The 18,590-nt window shown below is 40.9% G+C and overlaps 1 protein-coding gene across 3 annotated transcripts in view; it reads right to left on the minus strand.

The window, feature by feature from the left end:
* The window catches only part of NONO (non-POU domain containing octamer binding), a 26,824-nt gene continuing 8,234 nt past the window's right edge, over positions 1-18,590 (minus strand). Inside the window, exons 1-11 of one of the 3 annotated variants that reach the window (XM_043897801.1) lie at positions 12,767-13,025; positions 7,563-7,722; positions 6,369-6,562; positions 4,822-5,123; positions 3,946-4,041; positions 3,551-3,747; positions 3,130-3,214; positions 2,596-2,698; positions 2,044-2,083; positions 1,708-1,817; positions 1-1,024 (exon numbers count right to left, since the gene is read on the minus strand). In XM_043897801.1, the coding sequence (XP_043753736.1) occupies positions 890-1,024; positions 1,708-1,817; positions 2,044-2,083; positions 2,596-2,698; positions 3,130-3,214; positions 3,551-3,747; positions 3,946-4,041; positions 4,822-5,123; positions 6,369-6,562; positions 7,563-7,713 (1,413 nt within the window). In that variant the 5' untranslated portion in view covers positions 7,714-7,722; positions 12,767-13,025 and the 3' untranslated portion in view covers positions 1-889. Of the gene's footprint in view, positions 1,025-1,707; positions 1,818-2,043; positions 2,084-2,595; positions 2,699-3,129; positions 3,215-3,550; positions 3,748-3,945; positions 4,042-4,821; positions 5,124-6,368; positions 6,563-7,562; positions 7,734-12,766; positions 13,026-18,590 lie in introns of those variants that run through there. The other 2 variants (XM_043897802.1, XM_043897803.1) reach the window with 2 other exon arrangements.

The raw sequence follows: 18,590 nt of genomic DNA on the forward strand, positions 1-18,590 counted from the left end.
TTAAAAGGCTTAAAATGCATTTTAATAAGTTGATGTTGCATTAATTCATTTCTCAGAAAAACTTCAAAGGTATTAGGGACAAATCAAACATGGTACACCAATAAAAAATGCACAGCATAACTACCTAAGATAGGCAAAGCTAAGAGCTACTGTCTGACATTCAGCATACAGCAACCCTGTTCTCAAGATTGTACTAGGCCTATCAAGAAAAGCTGTGAATGGCAACATCATAGACACAAAAGGGCCATTTCTGGGTTGTCCTTACCCAAGAAAAAGATGGAGGCAAGTTTAACACAAGATTTTTTAAAGATATACTAAATGAAAATCTCTAAGAGAAAATGTCTTCCTTGGGACATGAAAGGGTAATATATGGGATATAACAGAACCGTATGTATGTTGTCTGTGACCTCTGTGGACATGTGCCTGAATTCCCACCTGGGAGTGAATGGAACAGTGGGGCCAAGGTCATTGGGGGATGTTCGGTTTTTGTGGTATATGTGGCAGGATCTCTGGGGTGGGGGGGGGTGTAAGAACAAGAAAGCAAATAGAACAGGGTGGACAAAGAGTGGAATGATTAAGATTAATGGGGGCTCTAACTGGATCCATTTTGCCATGGCTCCCTGACCCTCACAGGCTCTCAACAATCACATGAGATTTTAGGAATGCACCACACAGAATTGATTAGTGAAAGGATATACCACATAGAACTGATTTGTTAAATATTGCCCCTCCCTTACCCTCTGCCTCCAACATACTCCCTAGAGTACTACAGGCAGGGAAGACCTAAACTATTGGGAGGAATCCCTAACACTTTTCCAGAGTAGAATTCGGCTAGTCCAAAAAGGGTCTTTCTTTTAAGGGTTTTGGGAAACTAGACACTGCAATTTTATTAGTATCGACGACGTTTGTTTGGAGCAAATTCAGCTCCAGGAGCTGCACGGTTGAATGCAGGAGGGGTTCCACCAATTGCCCCAATTCCTTCCATTGTAGCAGCTTGGCCAAAGCGTTCAGTTGTTGGTGGGGTCTTAAAGAGAAAGAGAACGATGTTATAATAGAACCTGTGCCCGAGCTTCCCACCCATCCATAGTCCCTCGCCTGGAGGCCATTTCCACTCAACATTCAAGGTTCCTGATGGTAGGGGAGACTAAGTCTATTTAGAACTATAGTGGATAACCCTAAAAAGGAAGTTGCTGCCAGTTCCACCCAACCATCTTCTTTAACTTTTTATCCCGATTCCTACAGGCTAAGCAACACTACATACTAAATTCCTGGGCTGGATAAATGTTAGCCAAGTCCTTTTTCCTTAACTAGGTACATGGACAAGGGCAGGCCATCACTCTTCAGCAAACTTAACCCTATTCAAAGTAAACATTTTGACACTACAACTAAACCACCTCAGGATTGAATGAGCCATAAAGCTTTTGGACTCACATGTATTTTATATGATAATGCCTAACCTTTGTTGCCTTCCCTCCAAAAAGGAACCTATTTACCCAGGGTAGCAAAAAATGTCAGTCAAAACTAGCCAGTCAGAGGATAAAATATAATTTAAGATTGGGTTTGCACAAAACTCAAAGAGCTTGAGGTTAACATTTTATAGATAACAGTGATCCTAAATACTATTTAATCTGTAGCAAAACTGTAGCAGGCCCAAGGACCATGAAGGCAAAGTCCTTCCTCCTATCACCATAAAGCTCTGCAGTTTACCAATCCCAAGGTCCCATCTGGCATCATAGTGGCCGGTCCTGGAGGAGCTGGGGTACCAGCTGGCACAGGAGCAGGGGGCATGGCGCCTCTGTTGTTTATGCCCATAGCACCTAAAGCAGAGTAGTGATCAGTAAAGGAGACAGACATTGACCTTCTTTATCTATGCCAAAGGAAACAATTCAAGACTTCTGGGCTAAGACATGTTACCCTCCTGCCAAAATTTGCTTCCAGAAATGTCAAGCCCCTTAAATTTGGACTAGGTAGGAGAAGCTACATAGTTCACCAGAGATGAGACAAAAAAAAGAAATCTGTACCATTAATCTCGTAAGTCCTTACCTCCCATAGCCATCTGACCCATCCGTATCTCTTGCTCTCTCTGAAAAACAAAAAAAACACTCAAGACAGTCCAAGACGGCACTGCATTCATTCTACCACAATCCACTAAGGACCACATACTAAAGAACACCTACAACAGCTCCTTGAACTAACTCACTGTAGTTGTACAATGAATTCAAGTTTAGAGCTACTAGGACACAAGTCAGAGTTTCCTATTAGGAACAAATTGAGATGAAAGGAGAGACACATGATTTCTTTCAGGGCTTCAACCTGTACAACAACTGCTGAGGACATCAAAAGACCAGGCAAGGCTGCTACAGGACTGAATCTATCTGATCCTGCAGTCACTGAGATTAAATAGCATACACCAGCCCCAGCTTTTCATCCTAAACTGCCTGTGAGGCAAAAAGAGCTCCTCTTCAAACCTTACCTTTCCTTCCTATGACTGCTTCTTTCTAAAAGTGTCACAGAATGGAAAAATTGGTCATAGCCTATTGTGTTTTCTAATCCTACTGCTGAGTTTGTCGTATCATGGGCACATGAGAGATATACCGCATCAGGGAAGGTTCCCTTGAATCCTTCCTGCTGCCGTCGCATCATTTCTTCTTGTTGCCGCCGCATCTCTTCCTCACGGCGCCTGCGCTCCTCCTCCTGCCTACACAGAGTCACCAAGATATTTAAGCACAGGCATTCCAGAACTTGAACAGATTATCTATCTTAATAGGGGACTCAGCCAAGGAGATCCAAGAGCCCACTGAAAACTACCTTAGCTCTCCAGGAAACTGTTAAGTGGACCCAGCCCTAAAACAACCCAGATGTGTCCTTTAGGGGAAAAAGTTCTTTCCCAAAGGAGCCAGCCTCCTGAGAGCAGTCACTCAGCTGCTTTCCTCTTTAGTGCAGTCCCAAGAATTCACAGAACCACGGGCAGTCAGAACATCTACCTAAAGGGAGAACTTGAGAAGCAGCCAGGAAATATTTGCCAACATATTTACAAACGCATGAGGTAGCATGGTGGTAAGAAGCAGGAGTGAGACATTACCTTCTAGAGTTATTGGAGAAAAAGGGTTAGAGGAAAAAAAAAGTTACCTGAGCTCCAGCTGCTTTCGTTTTTGCACTTCTTGATTGTGCAGCTCTTCCATCCTCCGAAGTTCTTCTTGACGCCTCATCAAATCTAGAAAAACAACAGACTGATTCAGAGTATTCTCCACCCTCCTCATATAGGCCCATTGATTTTCCACAAATAAAGATCCAGAAAGCAAAGGGGATATTTAATCCCTGAGTGGCCATCCGAGGTATCCAGATTCCAAAAATGAAGTCAAACCTATTAATTCCTTCTCCACAGAATCCAGTATCCTCTGCCACATCTCCAAGCTCATTTGCCTACCAAGATCAACAAAATATTTCAGAGAATAAAAGTTGAAGTTTAGGCCTTTCTCTACTGACTGATACAAAGAAACTCCTGAAGTTATTTTGTCCTTCTAGTTTTAAGACTTAGGTAGATACTCACCCTGCCTCATTAGCATGACCTGGTGCTCATGGCGAGCAGCCTCCATCTCCATCTCCAGCTTCTCACGAGCTTCCTTGATGTTTCGGTCCACTTGGTCCTGCTGCTGCTTTTCCATCTCAATAAGTGCCTTCCAGCGCATGGCATACTCATACTCAAAAGACCCAGGCTGTGCAAATCTGGGTGGCTGTTCTCGCTCTCTATTGACAAGATTTCTGGGTTACTAAAACTCTGTCCAAGATTCTCCCAACTAAACACTACATTCCTCCCAAGGGCCAAGACAAGGGCTGCCACTGAACACATACAGCAAAGACTTGCCTCTTTTACACAGCCCATTACAAGCTTCCTTAAGAATAAATAGGCAAACAACTAACAGGAAATCTATCAGGATCACATACTTGTGAAATTGCTGGTTCTTTATAACCAGCTTCTCTGGGAGTCCCTCTTCATCATCTAACTGGTCCATGGGCTCCACAGTCACAGGTCGAGGAAATCTGGAAGAACAACACTCAGTGTTAGTCAAATTATAACCTTCATTAGGCTTCCCTCTCTACATAAGACAGTGGCACAATGAAATAATTAATGGTCAGCACTAAACAATTAAACATACTTCTGAAGGTGCTTTTACACCTAGTCCCAAGTAACCAAGTCCTATAAACGGAACTATGCGGAATATGGGGTTGACAGGATGGGGTCAGGGTTCAGATCTCTGAACACAGCCTTTAAGTAGGTAGAGTACTTAAGTGCGGGGCTGCCCCATTGCAGCCATCATTTGCCTGCAATGCTAGAGATGCTGCAGGGGCCACAGGCTTGAGCCCTGGGTCGGGAAGATCCCCTGGAAAGGAAACAGCAGCCCACTCCAGTATTCTTGCCTGGGAAATTACACAGACAGGGGAGCCTGGTGGGCTACGGTCTATGAGTTCACAAAAATGTCAGATACAACTGACTGAGCAAGCAAACTCAGAACTCAAGATAATGACTTGGAATAAATACTAAGAGAGATGTTGCATGCACAAAACAATTTACGAGTTCTAAAACTTCAAAGTAAGGGGAGATTTAACACTGACTAAATGACAACTTACTGAAAATGTGTACTTTTAATCCTCATACCATTTCCATTAATTTAAGATTACACTGAAAACCCTACCAGAGAGCTGGATTGTATCTAAAGTCTTCTAAATGAACACAAGAACATGGTTCTTAGAGGCTGACTCCCCAGACCACAGAAGGAAGTAGCATTTAAGGTATGTTTCTGAAAATGACCCCTCACTCACGTGGTTAGCAGGAAGGAGCCTTCACTGCATCTGTCCAGAGCTTTCCGAGCAGCTGGCTTCCCTGAGAATTCAACAATGCCCTTTCCTGAGGGCCTGCCTCGATCATCCACAATGACTACAGCCCTCTCCACCTGGCCGAACACAGAAAAGGCTTCCTCCAGCAGTTCATTGGACACATACTGAGGAAGGTTTCGGACTGTAAGGGATGCACTATGGCAGGCAAAGCGCACACGCAGCTGCTTTCCACGGAGTGGCATGTTGTCGAGTTCTACTTTGGCAATCTCCGCTAGGGTTCGTGTTTCCTAGGAAGCAGAGAAGTCAGAATAACTCAACAGCTGAACAATGACCACCTACACAGCCATCAAGAGTCTAAAGTACCATAGCTCAATACCTCTGTGTCTCCAAAAAAACCCCCAAAAAACCAAAACCCCTAAAACCCTTGGCAACAAGCATACAAAAAAAATGGACAGAACTGGAAGAACAGATTCGTGTGTTTCAGATAATTCTTTGGTTAACCTAATTGCTCTGATGGCCTTGTAATAAATCAATTGGAAATTCTAGAGTTAATATCACTTACATGGTCATCAGTATCACAGGCTATTCTTTTAAGTGTTAAATCTGGACAACGACCAGCATAAAACCTACCCTTACAATACAGAAGTCAGAATTATTTTAGTTTTAGCTAGTTATGTACCAGAGTAATCAGAATCACTACACCCTTGAAGAAGCCTCTTTAGAACCACACACCTATCAAGGGACCCTCCCCTCCACATTCTTAAAGAGGAACCTGAACCCCAGAAAAAATGACTTGCCCATATAGTTTTGAGTTAGTGGTAGATCTCACTAGCACATTATGTTCCTCATTTATGGAGATAGATAATGCCCAAAAAGGTTTCCCCCATGCACTTAAACACATTTCCTAAATCAAATCAGACATCTACACTTAAAAATGGTTATGATAAATGTTATATTATGTGGATTTTAGCAATTAAAATTTTTCTTTCAAAGTAGATACAAAAAAAATAGATATAAAACTGTCCCCTCAAGGTTTTGAAGACTCTTAAGTGAGATAATACATGCATAAGGGCTTTGGAAATAAATTATATAAATCTTGATCATTACCAAAAGTCTTTTTCCATTTTTTCAGGGAAAAATCTTAACTTACTAAAAGTATTTCCAGGGGACAGTAATGGGAAAGGTACAGAAAAAACAAGATTAACTATGACTTGATAGTTATTGAAGCTGGGTAACAAGTATGTGCAGGTTCACTGTACTAGTCTCTCCACTTCTATATGCTTGAAATTTCCCAATTAAAAAAAGTTCCAAAGGGGATACTTAAGCCCCAGAGTCCTAGGCAAATAAACCTATGTTGTCTTGAAACAAAAACCTATCAAGAAAAATAAAATCTGCATTTTGTCCTGTTCTACCAACTATAAGCTTTTACAATCATCATCTGAGAATTATTTCTATTGCCTAATTTTCCATATCCATCATTTCCCAGCTTCACCACTTTTTAGAGCATACTCTAAAAGACCACAGCTGCTTACCAAGCGGATAAAGCCAAAGCCCTTATCCTTATGAATGAAGACTTCGCCTGCCTTCCCATATTTCTCAAACAGTTTCCTCATTTCCTCCTCAGTGATGTCAGGAGGAAGATTGCCCACAAAGAGCCGGCTACGCTGGGTGAAGGTCTTCTCTCCTGGTTTCCTAAAATTCTTCAGGTCAATAGTCAAGCCTTCATCTGAGAGAAGAAACATAGTCACTTAAAAGATTGGGGAGAGATTTACAGTCATATCCTCAAAGAGTTACAACTGCTGCTAGATAAGAAACGTAATTGCTGTAGAGAAGTCAACACCATTTCCCAATGGAATCTATCCACTAACCACTTATCACTTAGAATGTGAAAGCAGTATGCAGAGATCTGGGGGTGGAGGGAAGGAGGGAGGACTTCTCAACAGCTCTACTATGGTCCAGGAGCCAACCTAGACTAACTCAGAGACAGAAAGACAATACAAGAGCTACTGTCAAAGAGAAAACCAAGCAAGTCAAGGAGTGATTGGATTTTTACATTTAAAATATAATTACAAAAAAAAAAAAAAAAACCCACCTGTCCCATTTCCCAATCCCACATCAATCTTCATAACCTTAACAGTTCTCATTCTTTCAGGCTTGGGGTAATGTAATAAAAAGAAATTAGTTAGGAAAGAGTATTCTTTGTAGGAATTTTTGGAAATAAGGAAGATGAGGTTGTTTGTACTTTTAGACGCATACAAGAGGTGCTCAAAGTTAGCTGAATGGATGAGAACATACCTTTAAAGATCTTTTACCCTGATTAAAACTAGGGAGGCAGAGGCCCCAGGCTAAAAGTATAATACTCAGTATCAGATTTCTTCTCCATTAAGTCTTAAAAATCTTCTTTATATTTTCTCTACCTACTAGTCATACAATGATTACCATAGTAAGAACCAAGCTCTCAGGTAAAACATGCAGTCATCTGTTTAGCAAAACGATGTGCCAATGCAGTGAAGCAACCTGTATTCAACTGCTATCCTACATATCTGCTCCTTATTTCAGAGCATCAGCCTTTTTCTATCTTAAGTATTGAGGTAAATAGGGAAAAGAACAACAAAGGTGTGCCACAAAAGCCCATTCCTTTATAATCCCAAGAGTCTAATCTAAAAATCAAGAAACTATTCCCAAAAGAAAACCTATTTCTACTTCATTACCTAGCATGTACTTACTCTGGCTGCTGGCTTGCTGCCCATTTGCAGGCATTGGCGGAGGTGGTGGCTGCTGCTGTTGCTGCTGGTGGTGCTGCTGATGGTGATGTTGATGATGCTTCCTTGGAGTGTGGTTTTGTTTCTCCAAGTTAAAAGTTTTATTGCTCTGCATCTTTGTACCCTAAAAATAAACTGGAATGTCAGACACATTCAGTGCTAAGAACATACTCAGTCACTAGTTTCCTGGTGACTTACATGCCAATTAATCACCTATGGTACTATTTCAAACAGGTATGGTGAAGGAGTACAATTCAAGCATCTAAAACCACCAGCACTAGCAGTTATATTGCACACAGAAACTAGACAAGTACTAAATAAGAACAGCTTGCAATAGAATGACTTGAGGAACCTTCCAGTTCAATAACTATATGCATTGAAGTGACTTTCCCAAAATAATCTACTCCCTAAAAAATGGCCCTATCATAATATTGAAGCACACTTTAAAAATACAATGATTGAAATAGATTCTCATTATCTCAAGGACTAGTAAGTCTTGTTCTTCTCTGGCACCTTGCAGCCCTAGCCTACAGTTGATACTGTGGAATGAACAGCAGGAAAAGTATGAGCTGTATAGACTTAGACATACTTACATTTGAAACATGGTCCTAACACTTACTAGTAAATTACTTTTGAACCAGTTTCTTAAGTTGTTATAAAAGGAATAATAAAAACACTTACCTCTCAAGGTAGCTATGAAGATGAATAAACATGTGAAAATACTAGTTCTGTACTAGCATATATTGTTATTATTTAATCACAACAGAAAAATAAATGACTATCAAAGTAATAAAAGCATCAAATACAAACATATACAATCATAAAATCTTAAATTTTGTCATTTAAAAACCAACATAAGGAAGTTCCCTGGTTGCCTAGTGGTTAGGATTCCAAGCCACTGATGTGGCTGGGATTCAATCCGTGACTGGGGAATTGAGATCCTGTAAGCCACAGCATGGCCAAAAAACCCATAAGATTAAAATGAAAATTCCTGGTATAATCCAGGCTGAATACAAAAGTTGAGGGTTTTAAGATGGAAATTTCCTAATGGATCAGCTGAGGGCCATCTCCCTTATCCAAAGGCAGTTTTCCAGTAAATTAAAGGGCAAAAATCAATCCTGAATCTTTTACCCTAAACACAAGACCCTCCAGCCAGATTTAACTGAAAGAAAGATGCAGAAAATGATCTTTTCCCTGAAAACTGTATTATTAACATCATATGATTCCCTTAGAATAAATTATATTCCTCAGATTAAAAAAATGTGACAAAGGCTTGCTAACTGTTGATTCTGGATGAGGAATATACAAGACACTTATGTGTATAAAACTTTCTTAACACTGATATATTTTTTCTATCATATCCTACCAAAACTGAAAATATCAATGCAGTTAAGTTCTGTATAAAGTTCTTTTATAAGACAACAGGTAACATGAGGTATCAAGATGTTCATATTCCTTAGCTCAGGAATTCTACTTCTAATAATTTACTCTAAGAATATAATTTTAAGATTTAAAAACTACATTCATGAAATATTCACTGTAACTGGCTTTCTGGTAACAAAATGATAAAAATGACTTTTTCTTTTTGACTAATTTTTTACATTAATTCACCAAATATTCACCAAATGCTTATTTGTTAGACACTATTCTAGGTGCCTGGGATGAATCAATGAAGTCTTGCCTTCAGCAGTGATAACCTTCCAGTGAGAGAAAATACACATAATAATTAAATTATGTAATACTTAAGAGGTTTAGTGCTAGGAGAAAATAAAAGTTGAGTGGGGGGGAAAGTGGAAGGGGAAGATCTGCAATTTTAAATAGAGTTGTGAGTTTAGCTTCACTAGAAATTTGACATTCAAGCCAAAACTTGAGTTCTCATTTATATAATTTCATCAGTCTTTTCTTTTTCATTAGTAAAGTACAAACTACATCTTTAACATAGAAAACTTAATAAAACAAAAACCCAAAGACTGACCACTGAAAAAGTCACTGTTGGCAATTTGATATACCCTTTCAGTCACTGATTTACATATTTGTATGTACTCTAAATGGTATACTCCATGTCACTAAATCTTCTACATTTATTAATGGACTCTGTATTCTGCTGTCAACCAAGCCCTTATAGTGCCGGGACACTTAGGTTACTTGTAATTTGTCACTATTACAAACCAATGCTCTCAGCTAAGTCTTGGGGCACTTCCATGAGCAGACATTCCTCCCCAATTTCCATTTTCATTTCTTTACCTTTAAAAACATACACTGTCATTTCAAAACTGCAACCATAAATGCACTGTTTTATATTCACCCTTTTCTCATTCCTAGTGTCAACTTAATTATAATTTTTAACGGTTACATAAAGTCCAGCTGGATGTACACTAATTTACTAAACTACTCCGTATGAGACATTTAGGCTGTTTTCAGCTTTTTCCTATTATAATGCTGCAATAAATAATCTCCGTAGGATAAATTCTTATTAAATGCCTTTGTGACTCTTGCCACATAGTTTACAGTTTAACGATTTTAAATACTGTGAATACGTGCAGCAGTTTCAGAGCAAATTTGATACCTTAAAAAAAGAGAGAGAATTTAAAAATAACATACAAGAAATTAAAACATAAAAATAGAGCTGGGGATAAGTAAGGTGGGCATTAGCATCAGACGTTTTCCCATATGAGTCCTACATATTAAACACCCGTGTTCCTGACCCCAAAAGCCTATAGCAGAAACTTGAATTATTTTCACAGCCATTTCTCCAACTATTTCTTCTTACCTCTGGCTAGAATCCAAAGAGTCTCTCCCTTTTTTTTAATCTCCGGCCTTTAAGAGTCAGTGGCCCCAGCCTCAATACCTTGCATCCCATTCAGGAACCCACAATGCTATATGTTAATAGAAATCCTTACAGAGATCCACTCAAAACTGAATTATTAAAAACTCTATATTTACATCCTAACCAAACCTCACCACTCCATTCAAAAAGGCCATTTTACAATTTCTTAGTAGAAATTATCTCTTTGATCATAGGGATGTTTTAAACTATTCAGAATTACTTCAACGGAAGTTATTTTTTATTTTAGAAAGTGTAATGTGGTAGTTAAGATGTTAATACCAGATATTTACTGATCACTGAATGTCAGACACTGTGCTAAGACTATATTATCTCATTTAATACTCATAACTATCTTCTGAATAAGAAAACTGATGCACATCCAAGGTCACACAAATGTGATGAAGCATGGAGTAAAACTCAGGTCTGTTGAACTCTAAAGCTCATGTTCACTGCTATGGTACAAACTGAGTAATCGAACTCACCTTGATTTTAGACTTTAGAATTCAAAACACTTACTAAAATGTCACCTAACCTCTGAGTCTTAGTTTCCTCACCTGTAAGATGGGGGTAACATCTATCTCACAGGGCTGGTTATTTTGACCAAACCAGATAATGGACATAACAGCTACTTGTTCCTGCTGGCAATCACCACCCCTATTTCTACATATGTGGTGCTCCAGTTAGACAAATGTCATCAATTACATTCTTCCCTTGCTCTTCTGGAGTCTAGCAAAAATTATTTTTACAACCAAACTGCCTACCTTTGTGTCGAGTAAATGTCTCCATAATGCCAATCTTTATACTCTTTCCCTTCAGTTTATTTCCCAAGAAGGCATTCAACAGTGAACACAAAATAATACTGTATAAATCACCTAAAACAGTGCCCACAAAGTAGCAAGTATTCAGTAAGCATTTGTCCCTTTAATGTACTTCTGATGATGACCATCAATATAATTTGGAAATATGTGCAGATATTTGGGTAATAAATTCACTGCCCCTAGCCACTGGGGCCTCTGAGAAGGGACTAAATCATAAAGATCAACAGTAAGGAGTTATGTCTACTTATTTGCCCCAAAGACTAACCCTGATGGACTTTCTTGAGAGCAAATACATAATGCTGTTAGAAAAACTGGGGCTATTTGCAACACAACTGCACAAATGTTGTTTAAGACCACACACTACACCACATATCTGTAACCTAAATAAAATGTCCCCTTAATTTTCAGGAAAAGGACCAACTTTTAAGTGGAAACTGTGTAGGGGGAAATCTGGTAAAAATCTACCAGATGGAGATGGCTGCCTGGATGTGGACCAGCCTGAAAGCTGCAGCAGGCACTGGCAAGGTAAGGTCCTTTTCTAAAAATCTCTTAGGACCTTTCATTTAGTAACAAGGAACATAGACAAAGACACAATATAAATCTAGCCAGGACCCCCCCCCCCCAATTAGAGTGGCCAGATGTATCAAATAAAAACACATTACAATTAAATCTGAATTTCAGATTTTGAAAAATAAATGATTTTTAGTGTCCCATTCCACGTATAGTAAAAAAATTGTTGTTTACGTAAAATTCAAATCTAACGGGGTGTCCTGTATTTTCTCTGACAACCCTACCCCTACCTCAACTTTGGAGATAACAAAGTGCCTCCCAGTCCTCTTTAACCTCGACTTCTGTTAAGAACACAAAGCGGCAGCTTACGACAATAGTTTTTCCAAATGTAAAATACCCGATAGGAAAGCCATAAAATTCATTTTCATTTTTAAAAAGTGATGTCATAAATAGATCGAGTAGACAGGCAACAGGACAAAAAAAATCTTCAAGAACCTGCCTAGGAAAATAGCAAGGGCTGGACTAGCAGATGAACTTCCCAGCTGAGAGTTCTGACAAAGAAGCAGAGCTGGGGTAGGGGAGGGGGCCCCCTTTCTCCTCCGGAACTAACGGCCTCACGAGGTCGAGAGGAGGAGCGCCCGACAAAGCGCCTCCTCCTGCAGCCGCGACTTCAGGGCTCTCGGATAATAGACCCCACACCCTCAGGCCCAGGGCGGCTCAACGACTGGGGAACTTACTGACAAGATTCAGCTTCCAAGATGTGTTGCACAAAAAAACGACAAGGGAAGGGAAACGGGAACCAGGTTAAAGCAGAAGGCGAGACCAAGGGAGAGCGATGGGCCCCCGCGGGTGGGATAAGACCGTGTGGCCGCCGAGGCAAGGCCTCAAGGGGCCGCGGAACGAACGGCCCACCTTCCTCCAAACGCAGCCTCGCCCTCATCTCTTCCTTCACCGATTGTCGCTAGAAATCCTACCCTTCTCTCGAACAAGAACTAAGTCGACCCCATACTCACCCTCTACCGACTGTTTTCTCCTCAGAGTAACGGCGACGCTACACGGCCTTTACCGTCCCGAGAAAAGAGCGCGCGACCGCCGGAAACGAGACGGCGGAGATCGGTGCCTCCCAAGGGGTACAAAGTGGCGTTCCCTATTGGTTGTCTGACATGCCAATCAACATTTATCTCCAGAGGTGGAATCGGTTTTCCACCATTTCTTCGATCTTATTGGCTACTGAATGTGAAAGACTGGAGTTCGTGTGAACGACAGATGGGGACAAAGAGCGAGGCTTTGTACCCAGTGCGCTTGCGCAAGTTGCGTCCGCTAGAGGCGGAAAAGGAAGGGGGGAGGGGGATAAACGGGTAGGGAGTGGAGGGTCGGAAGGAGAGACGTCAACCAAGTAATGGAAAGACCAAAAGACCAAGTGATGGGAGGGGCAGAGGAGAAGGGGAAAAAGGGAGAGAGAGAGAGAGAGGAAAGTGGAAAGAGAGGGAAAGAGAAGGGGAGATAATGGGCGCGTAGGCGTGCTCTGAGAATTCCTGCACTGCGCCTGTGCAAACAGCTAGAGTAACAATGTCATTGTATTCAGTGTAGTAGATCTAGCTTTTTTCTACTGAAAAAATGCCCCGCCATGTTTCTTTTTTCACACTTCCTCATTAAAACTTACACTCTGACACTTCTTACTTAATCAGATTTTCTAGTTGCTTCTCCTGCTGCCAGGTGGACTCATGCAGCCCAGCTGAAACAGTCATCACTATGGTTATGGTTAAAGAAAGAGATTGAGGAGAGGAGGGGAGATCGATACTTCAGTCTCTGCGTAATTACACAGAATTGTAACCAGCACTCTTATTTCCATGGTAACCAGGGAACCCAGCAGTCCAAACATCATTATTGTTACCGTGCTTTACAGAGAGAATCAACAGGTGTCATCATTGCCATGGATACATTTTAGGCCTCCAGATCAGACGGATTTCTGTATTCCAAAGGATGCCAATTAGGTAATCACCTTCATTTTTCAATAATGCCTAGCTAGCCCTGTGGCTAATCAAGGACTACAACTGCTCACCTGATAGGTCTTTGTAGTTAATTCCACTAACTCACACTCAGGGTTTCAGGGGTTCCCACTGGCGCCACCTTATGTGGGGACACAGTGATCTAAATCTGCATTATCTAGAACCTTCTGCAATGACAGAAATGTTCTATTTCTGCTCTATTCAATATGGGAGTACCTACTGGCCATATGTGGTCATTGAGAACTTGAAATAGGAGTGTGTGTGAGGAACTGAATTGTTAATTCCACTTCATTTTAATTAGCTAAAATTCAAGTAGTCACACCCGGCTAGTGGCTACCATATTGGACATATCAATACCAATAATTACCAAACTTTTTGAGAATAAATAATACCTCTACTGGGCTTCCCGGGTGGCGCTAGTGGTAAAGAACCCACCTGCCAATGCAGGAGACACAAGAGACTGGGCTTCAACCCCTGGGTTGGGAAGATCCCCTGGAGGAAGGCATGGCAAACCCACTCCAGTATTCTTGCCTAGAGAATCCCATGGACAGAAGAGCCTGGTGGGCTATGGTCCACAGGGTTGAAAAACGTTGGACATGACTAAAGGAACTTGGCATGCAGGCAACACCTTTATAATGAAAAACGAATTAATACCTCTACCCTGAAAAAGGCATTTTTCCTGCTTACAGAAAACGAAAACAAATACCCAGGAGTGAAAATAGAAAAGTCTCTCCTGTTCATCCCAGTGGTTACAATTATGACTGCATTCTTACATTTCTATTTTCTATATTTATACTGTCCTGGTCAAAGAGAAAAGTTTCTACCTTTTTATACATGAAGGATTAAGCTACATATACTTTTCTGAGCTATGGCTTTCTCATTTTAAAAATACTTTAGCTATCTTTCCATATAAATGCATAAAGATCTATAAGAACTTTTAACATCAAATATTTTACAGACTCTGGCATGACTGTTTTTAGTATATGTTGAGTGAAAAACAAAGTTAAAAAAAGCTATGGATTCAATAACATTTTAACAAACTTTGTTAATTACGATAGCTGTTTACACCATTGGAAAACCAAATAAAATAACAAAAGAAAACTTGTACTTTTGTGTATCTTCTTAAGGCAATCACAACATAAGCAGAGAAATGTTAATGTAAACAATACTGTAGGCAAATGAAATAACAGTATCATGCTAAAGGTAAAGGTCACAAAGAGTCAGACAGGACTGAGCGATTGAACTGAACTGAAAAGGTAAAGGTAACACAGCTCTACTTGAGTGGATCAGGAATGGCTTCTCAGAAAAGAGCACCTTTGAATTGTCTTAACTAAGAGGTTGACGTCAGAGACACCAGTGTACAAAGGTTCAGAGACAGAATGACCTATGTTTTAAGTAATTTGTCATGACTGAAGAGAAGTGGGGAGACTGAATGATTGGAAATTCGACTGAAGAGATGGATATAGGCTAAATAATTAAGGGCCTGTGCCATACTTAGAATTTTTTACTTGAATCTGTAGATGATGGAGCTCAGTCATGTCTGACTCTTTGTGACCCCATGGACTGCAGCCCACCAGGCTCCTCTGTCCATGGGATTTTCCAGGCAAGAATACTGGAGTGGGTAGCCATTCCCTTCTCCAGGGGATCTTCCCGACCCAGGGATCAAACCCAGGTCTCCTGCATTGCAGGCAGACTCTTTACCGTCTCAGCCACCAGGGAAGACAAATAATTAAGAGCCTGTGCCGTGCTTAGAATTTTTTACTTTAATCTGTAGGTGATGGAGAGATTTAAGGGTTTTGTAAAAATAACATGTCTTTATTCTTATTTTAAAAGTAATAAATGCTTATTGAAGGAAACATTCAAAAATACACATAAATATAAACACCATCCATGGGCCTCCCAGGTGGTGCTAGTGGTAAAGAACCTGCCCACCAATGCAGAAGACCTAAGAGACACAGGTTCAATCCCGGAGTCAGGAAGATCCCCTGGAGAAGGAAATAGCAACCCATTCCAGTATTCTTGCCTGGAGAATCCCATGGACAGAGGAGCCTGGCAGGCTACAGTCTATGGGGTCACAAAGAATTGGACACAACTGAAGCGACTAAACACACACACATAAACATCATCAAAATTCACTATGCAGAAACAGCTGTTGGACTTCCCTGGTGGTACAGTGGATAAGAATCCACATGCCAATGCAGGGGACACGGGTTCGATCCCTGGTCTGGGAAGATCCCACATGCCACGGAGCAACTAAGCCCATGCACCACAACTTCTGAAACCCATGCACCCTAGAGACCACATGCACAACTATTGAGCCCACCTGCTGCAACTACTGAAGCCCGTGCACCTAGAGCCTGTGCCAAGAGAGGCCACCGCAATGAGTAGCCAGCACACCAAAACAAAGAGTAGCCCCATTCACCGCAACTAGAGAAAAGCCCACACACAGCAACAAAGATCCAGCACAACCATAAATAAATAATTTTGAAAAAGAAACAACTGTTAGCATTTTGGTAGATTTTCTTCCAGGCTATCACAGATACATGCACACACACACATATAGAGAGAGACAGAGACAGAGAGAGACAAAGAGACTGAGAGACAAAGACAATAATTTTTTCCATATATGATAGGTCTGAACTTCAGAAAGATTACTGTATTAATGTACTGAGGTTGCTGTAAAAAATTACCACAAACTTGGTGACTTAACAGGAATTTATTCTCTCACAGTTCTGGAATCCAGCAGTCTGGAATCAGTATAAGTGGGATGAAATCAAGGTGCCAGCAGGGCCAGGATCACTCAGGAAGCTCTAGGAGTGTTTCTTGTCTCATCCAGCTTCTGGTGGCTGTTGGTATTCCTTGGTTTGTGGCTGCATGGCTCCAATTTCTCCCTCCGTGGTCACAGGGCCTTTTCTTCTTCTTTATATGTCAAATCTTCCTCTGCCTCTCTCATATAAGCACACTTGTCATTACATTTAGGGATCACCTGGAATACTCTTCATCTTAAGATCCTTAACTTAATCACATCTGCAAAGTCCTACTTTTTTGCCAAATAAGGTAATATACACAGGCTCCATGAATTAGGACATGGATATATTTGGGGGGCATTATTCAGCTACCACAGTCACTCTGGCAACAGTGTGTAGTAAAGATTGGGAGAGACAAGCTAGGAGATCAGAACACCAGCTAGAATACAATCATAATTCCAGGTGAAAGATGGGGAAGGACTGAACGAAGTGTTTGTAGGGATAGAGAAGAGGAAACCAAATCTAAACAATTAGAAGGTAGGATCAAGGAAATGTAATCAATTAAGAAGGTAAGGAGTAGAAGACTAGAATGATTTGCAGGTTTCTGGTTTGGGTGCCTGATTGTCTGGTTGTGCCACTAACCAGGAGAGGAACCAGGGGAAGCAGAGGGAAAGTCAATGAGTGCAGTTTTGGTCAAGGTGAATTTAAAATGAGAAGAGCCAACAAAGCAACAGAGTAAAAGGGTCAAAGCGAGGCTCTGAGAAGTCCATTTTTTCCTAATTATCATTATCAATCACATAATACTTGAATATTTTCAAGGTACTGAACATAATAATGGCGCTAGTGGTAAAGAACCCGCCAGCCAATGCAGGAGATGCACGAGGCACGTGTTCGATCCCTGGGTCAGGAAGACCCCCTGGAGGAGGGCATGGCAACCCACTCCAGTATTCTTGCCTGGAGAATCCCATGGATAGAGGAGCGAGGTGGGCTACAGTCCTAGTGGAGTTGCACAGAGTTGGACACACCTGAAGCAACTTAGCACGCACACCGAACATAGTAATATAGGGTTTTTCAGTACTAAGGATGATCTGTCCTCCACAAATTACCAAGTAACTAAATAAACAGGTAACATCAATTAAAAAAAAAAAAAGGTGGTACTTCCCTGGCAGTCCAGTGGTTAAGATTCCACTTCCAATTCAGGAGCCATGGGTTCCATCCCTGATCAAGAAACTAAGATCCCACATGCCACATGGTGCAGGCAAAAAGAAAAAAGTGAATGGTCCAGTGTGCAAGATTCTGTCTTTTTTTTTTAATTGAAGGCTAATTACTTTACAATATTGTGGTGGTTTTTGCCATACATTCACATGACTCAGCCATGGGTGTACATGTGTCCCCCATCCTGACCCTCCCTCCCACCTCCCTCCCCATCCCATCCCTCAAGGTCATCCCAGTGCACCAGCCCCGAGCACCCTGTCTCATGCATCGAACCTGGACTGGTGATCTATTTCACATATGATAATATACATGTTTCAATGCTATAATCTCAAATCATCCCACCCTCGCCTTCTCCCACAGAGTCCAAAAGACTGTTCTTTACATCTGTGTCTCTTTTGCTGTCTTGCATGTAGGGTCATCATTACCATCTTTCTAAATTCCACATATATGCGTTAATATACTGTACTGGTGTTTTTCTTTCTGACTTAACTTCACTCTGTATAATAGGCTCCAGTTTCATCCATCTCATTAGAACTGATTCAAATGAATTCTTTTTAATGGCTGAGTAATATTCCATTGTGTATATGTACCACAGCTTTCTTATCCATTCATCTGCTGATGGACACCTAGATTGCTTCCATGTCCTGGCTATTGTAAACAGTGCTGTGATGAACATTGGGGTACACGTGTCTCTTTCAGATCTGGTTTCCTCAGTGTGTATGCCCTGTAGTGGGATTGCTGGGTCATATGGCAGTTCTATTTCCAGGTTTTTAAGGAATCTCCACACTGTTCTCCATAGTGGCTGTACTAGTTTGCATTCCCACCAACAGTGTAAGAGGGTTCCTTTTTCCAAGAATCAGTATAGT

Source organism: Cervus elaphus, chromosome X (genome assembly GCF_910594005.1).
Source record: "Cervus elaphus chromosome X, mCerEla1.1, whole genome shotgun sequence".
NCBI lineage: Eukaryota > Metazoa > Chordata > Mammalia > Artiodactyla > Cervidae > Cervus > Cervus elaphus.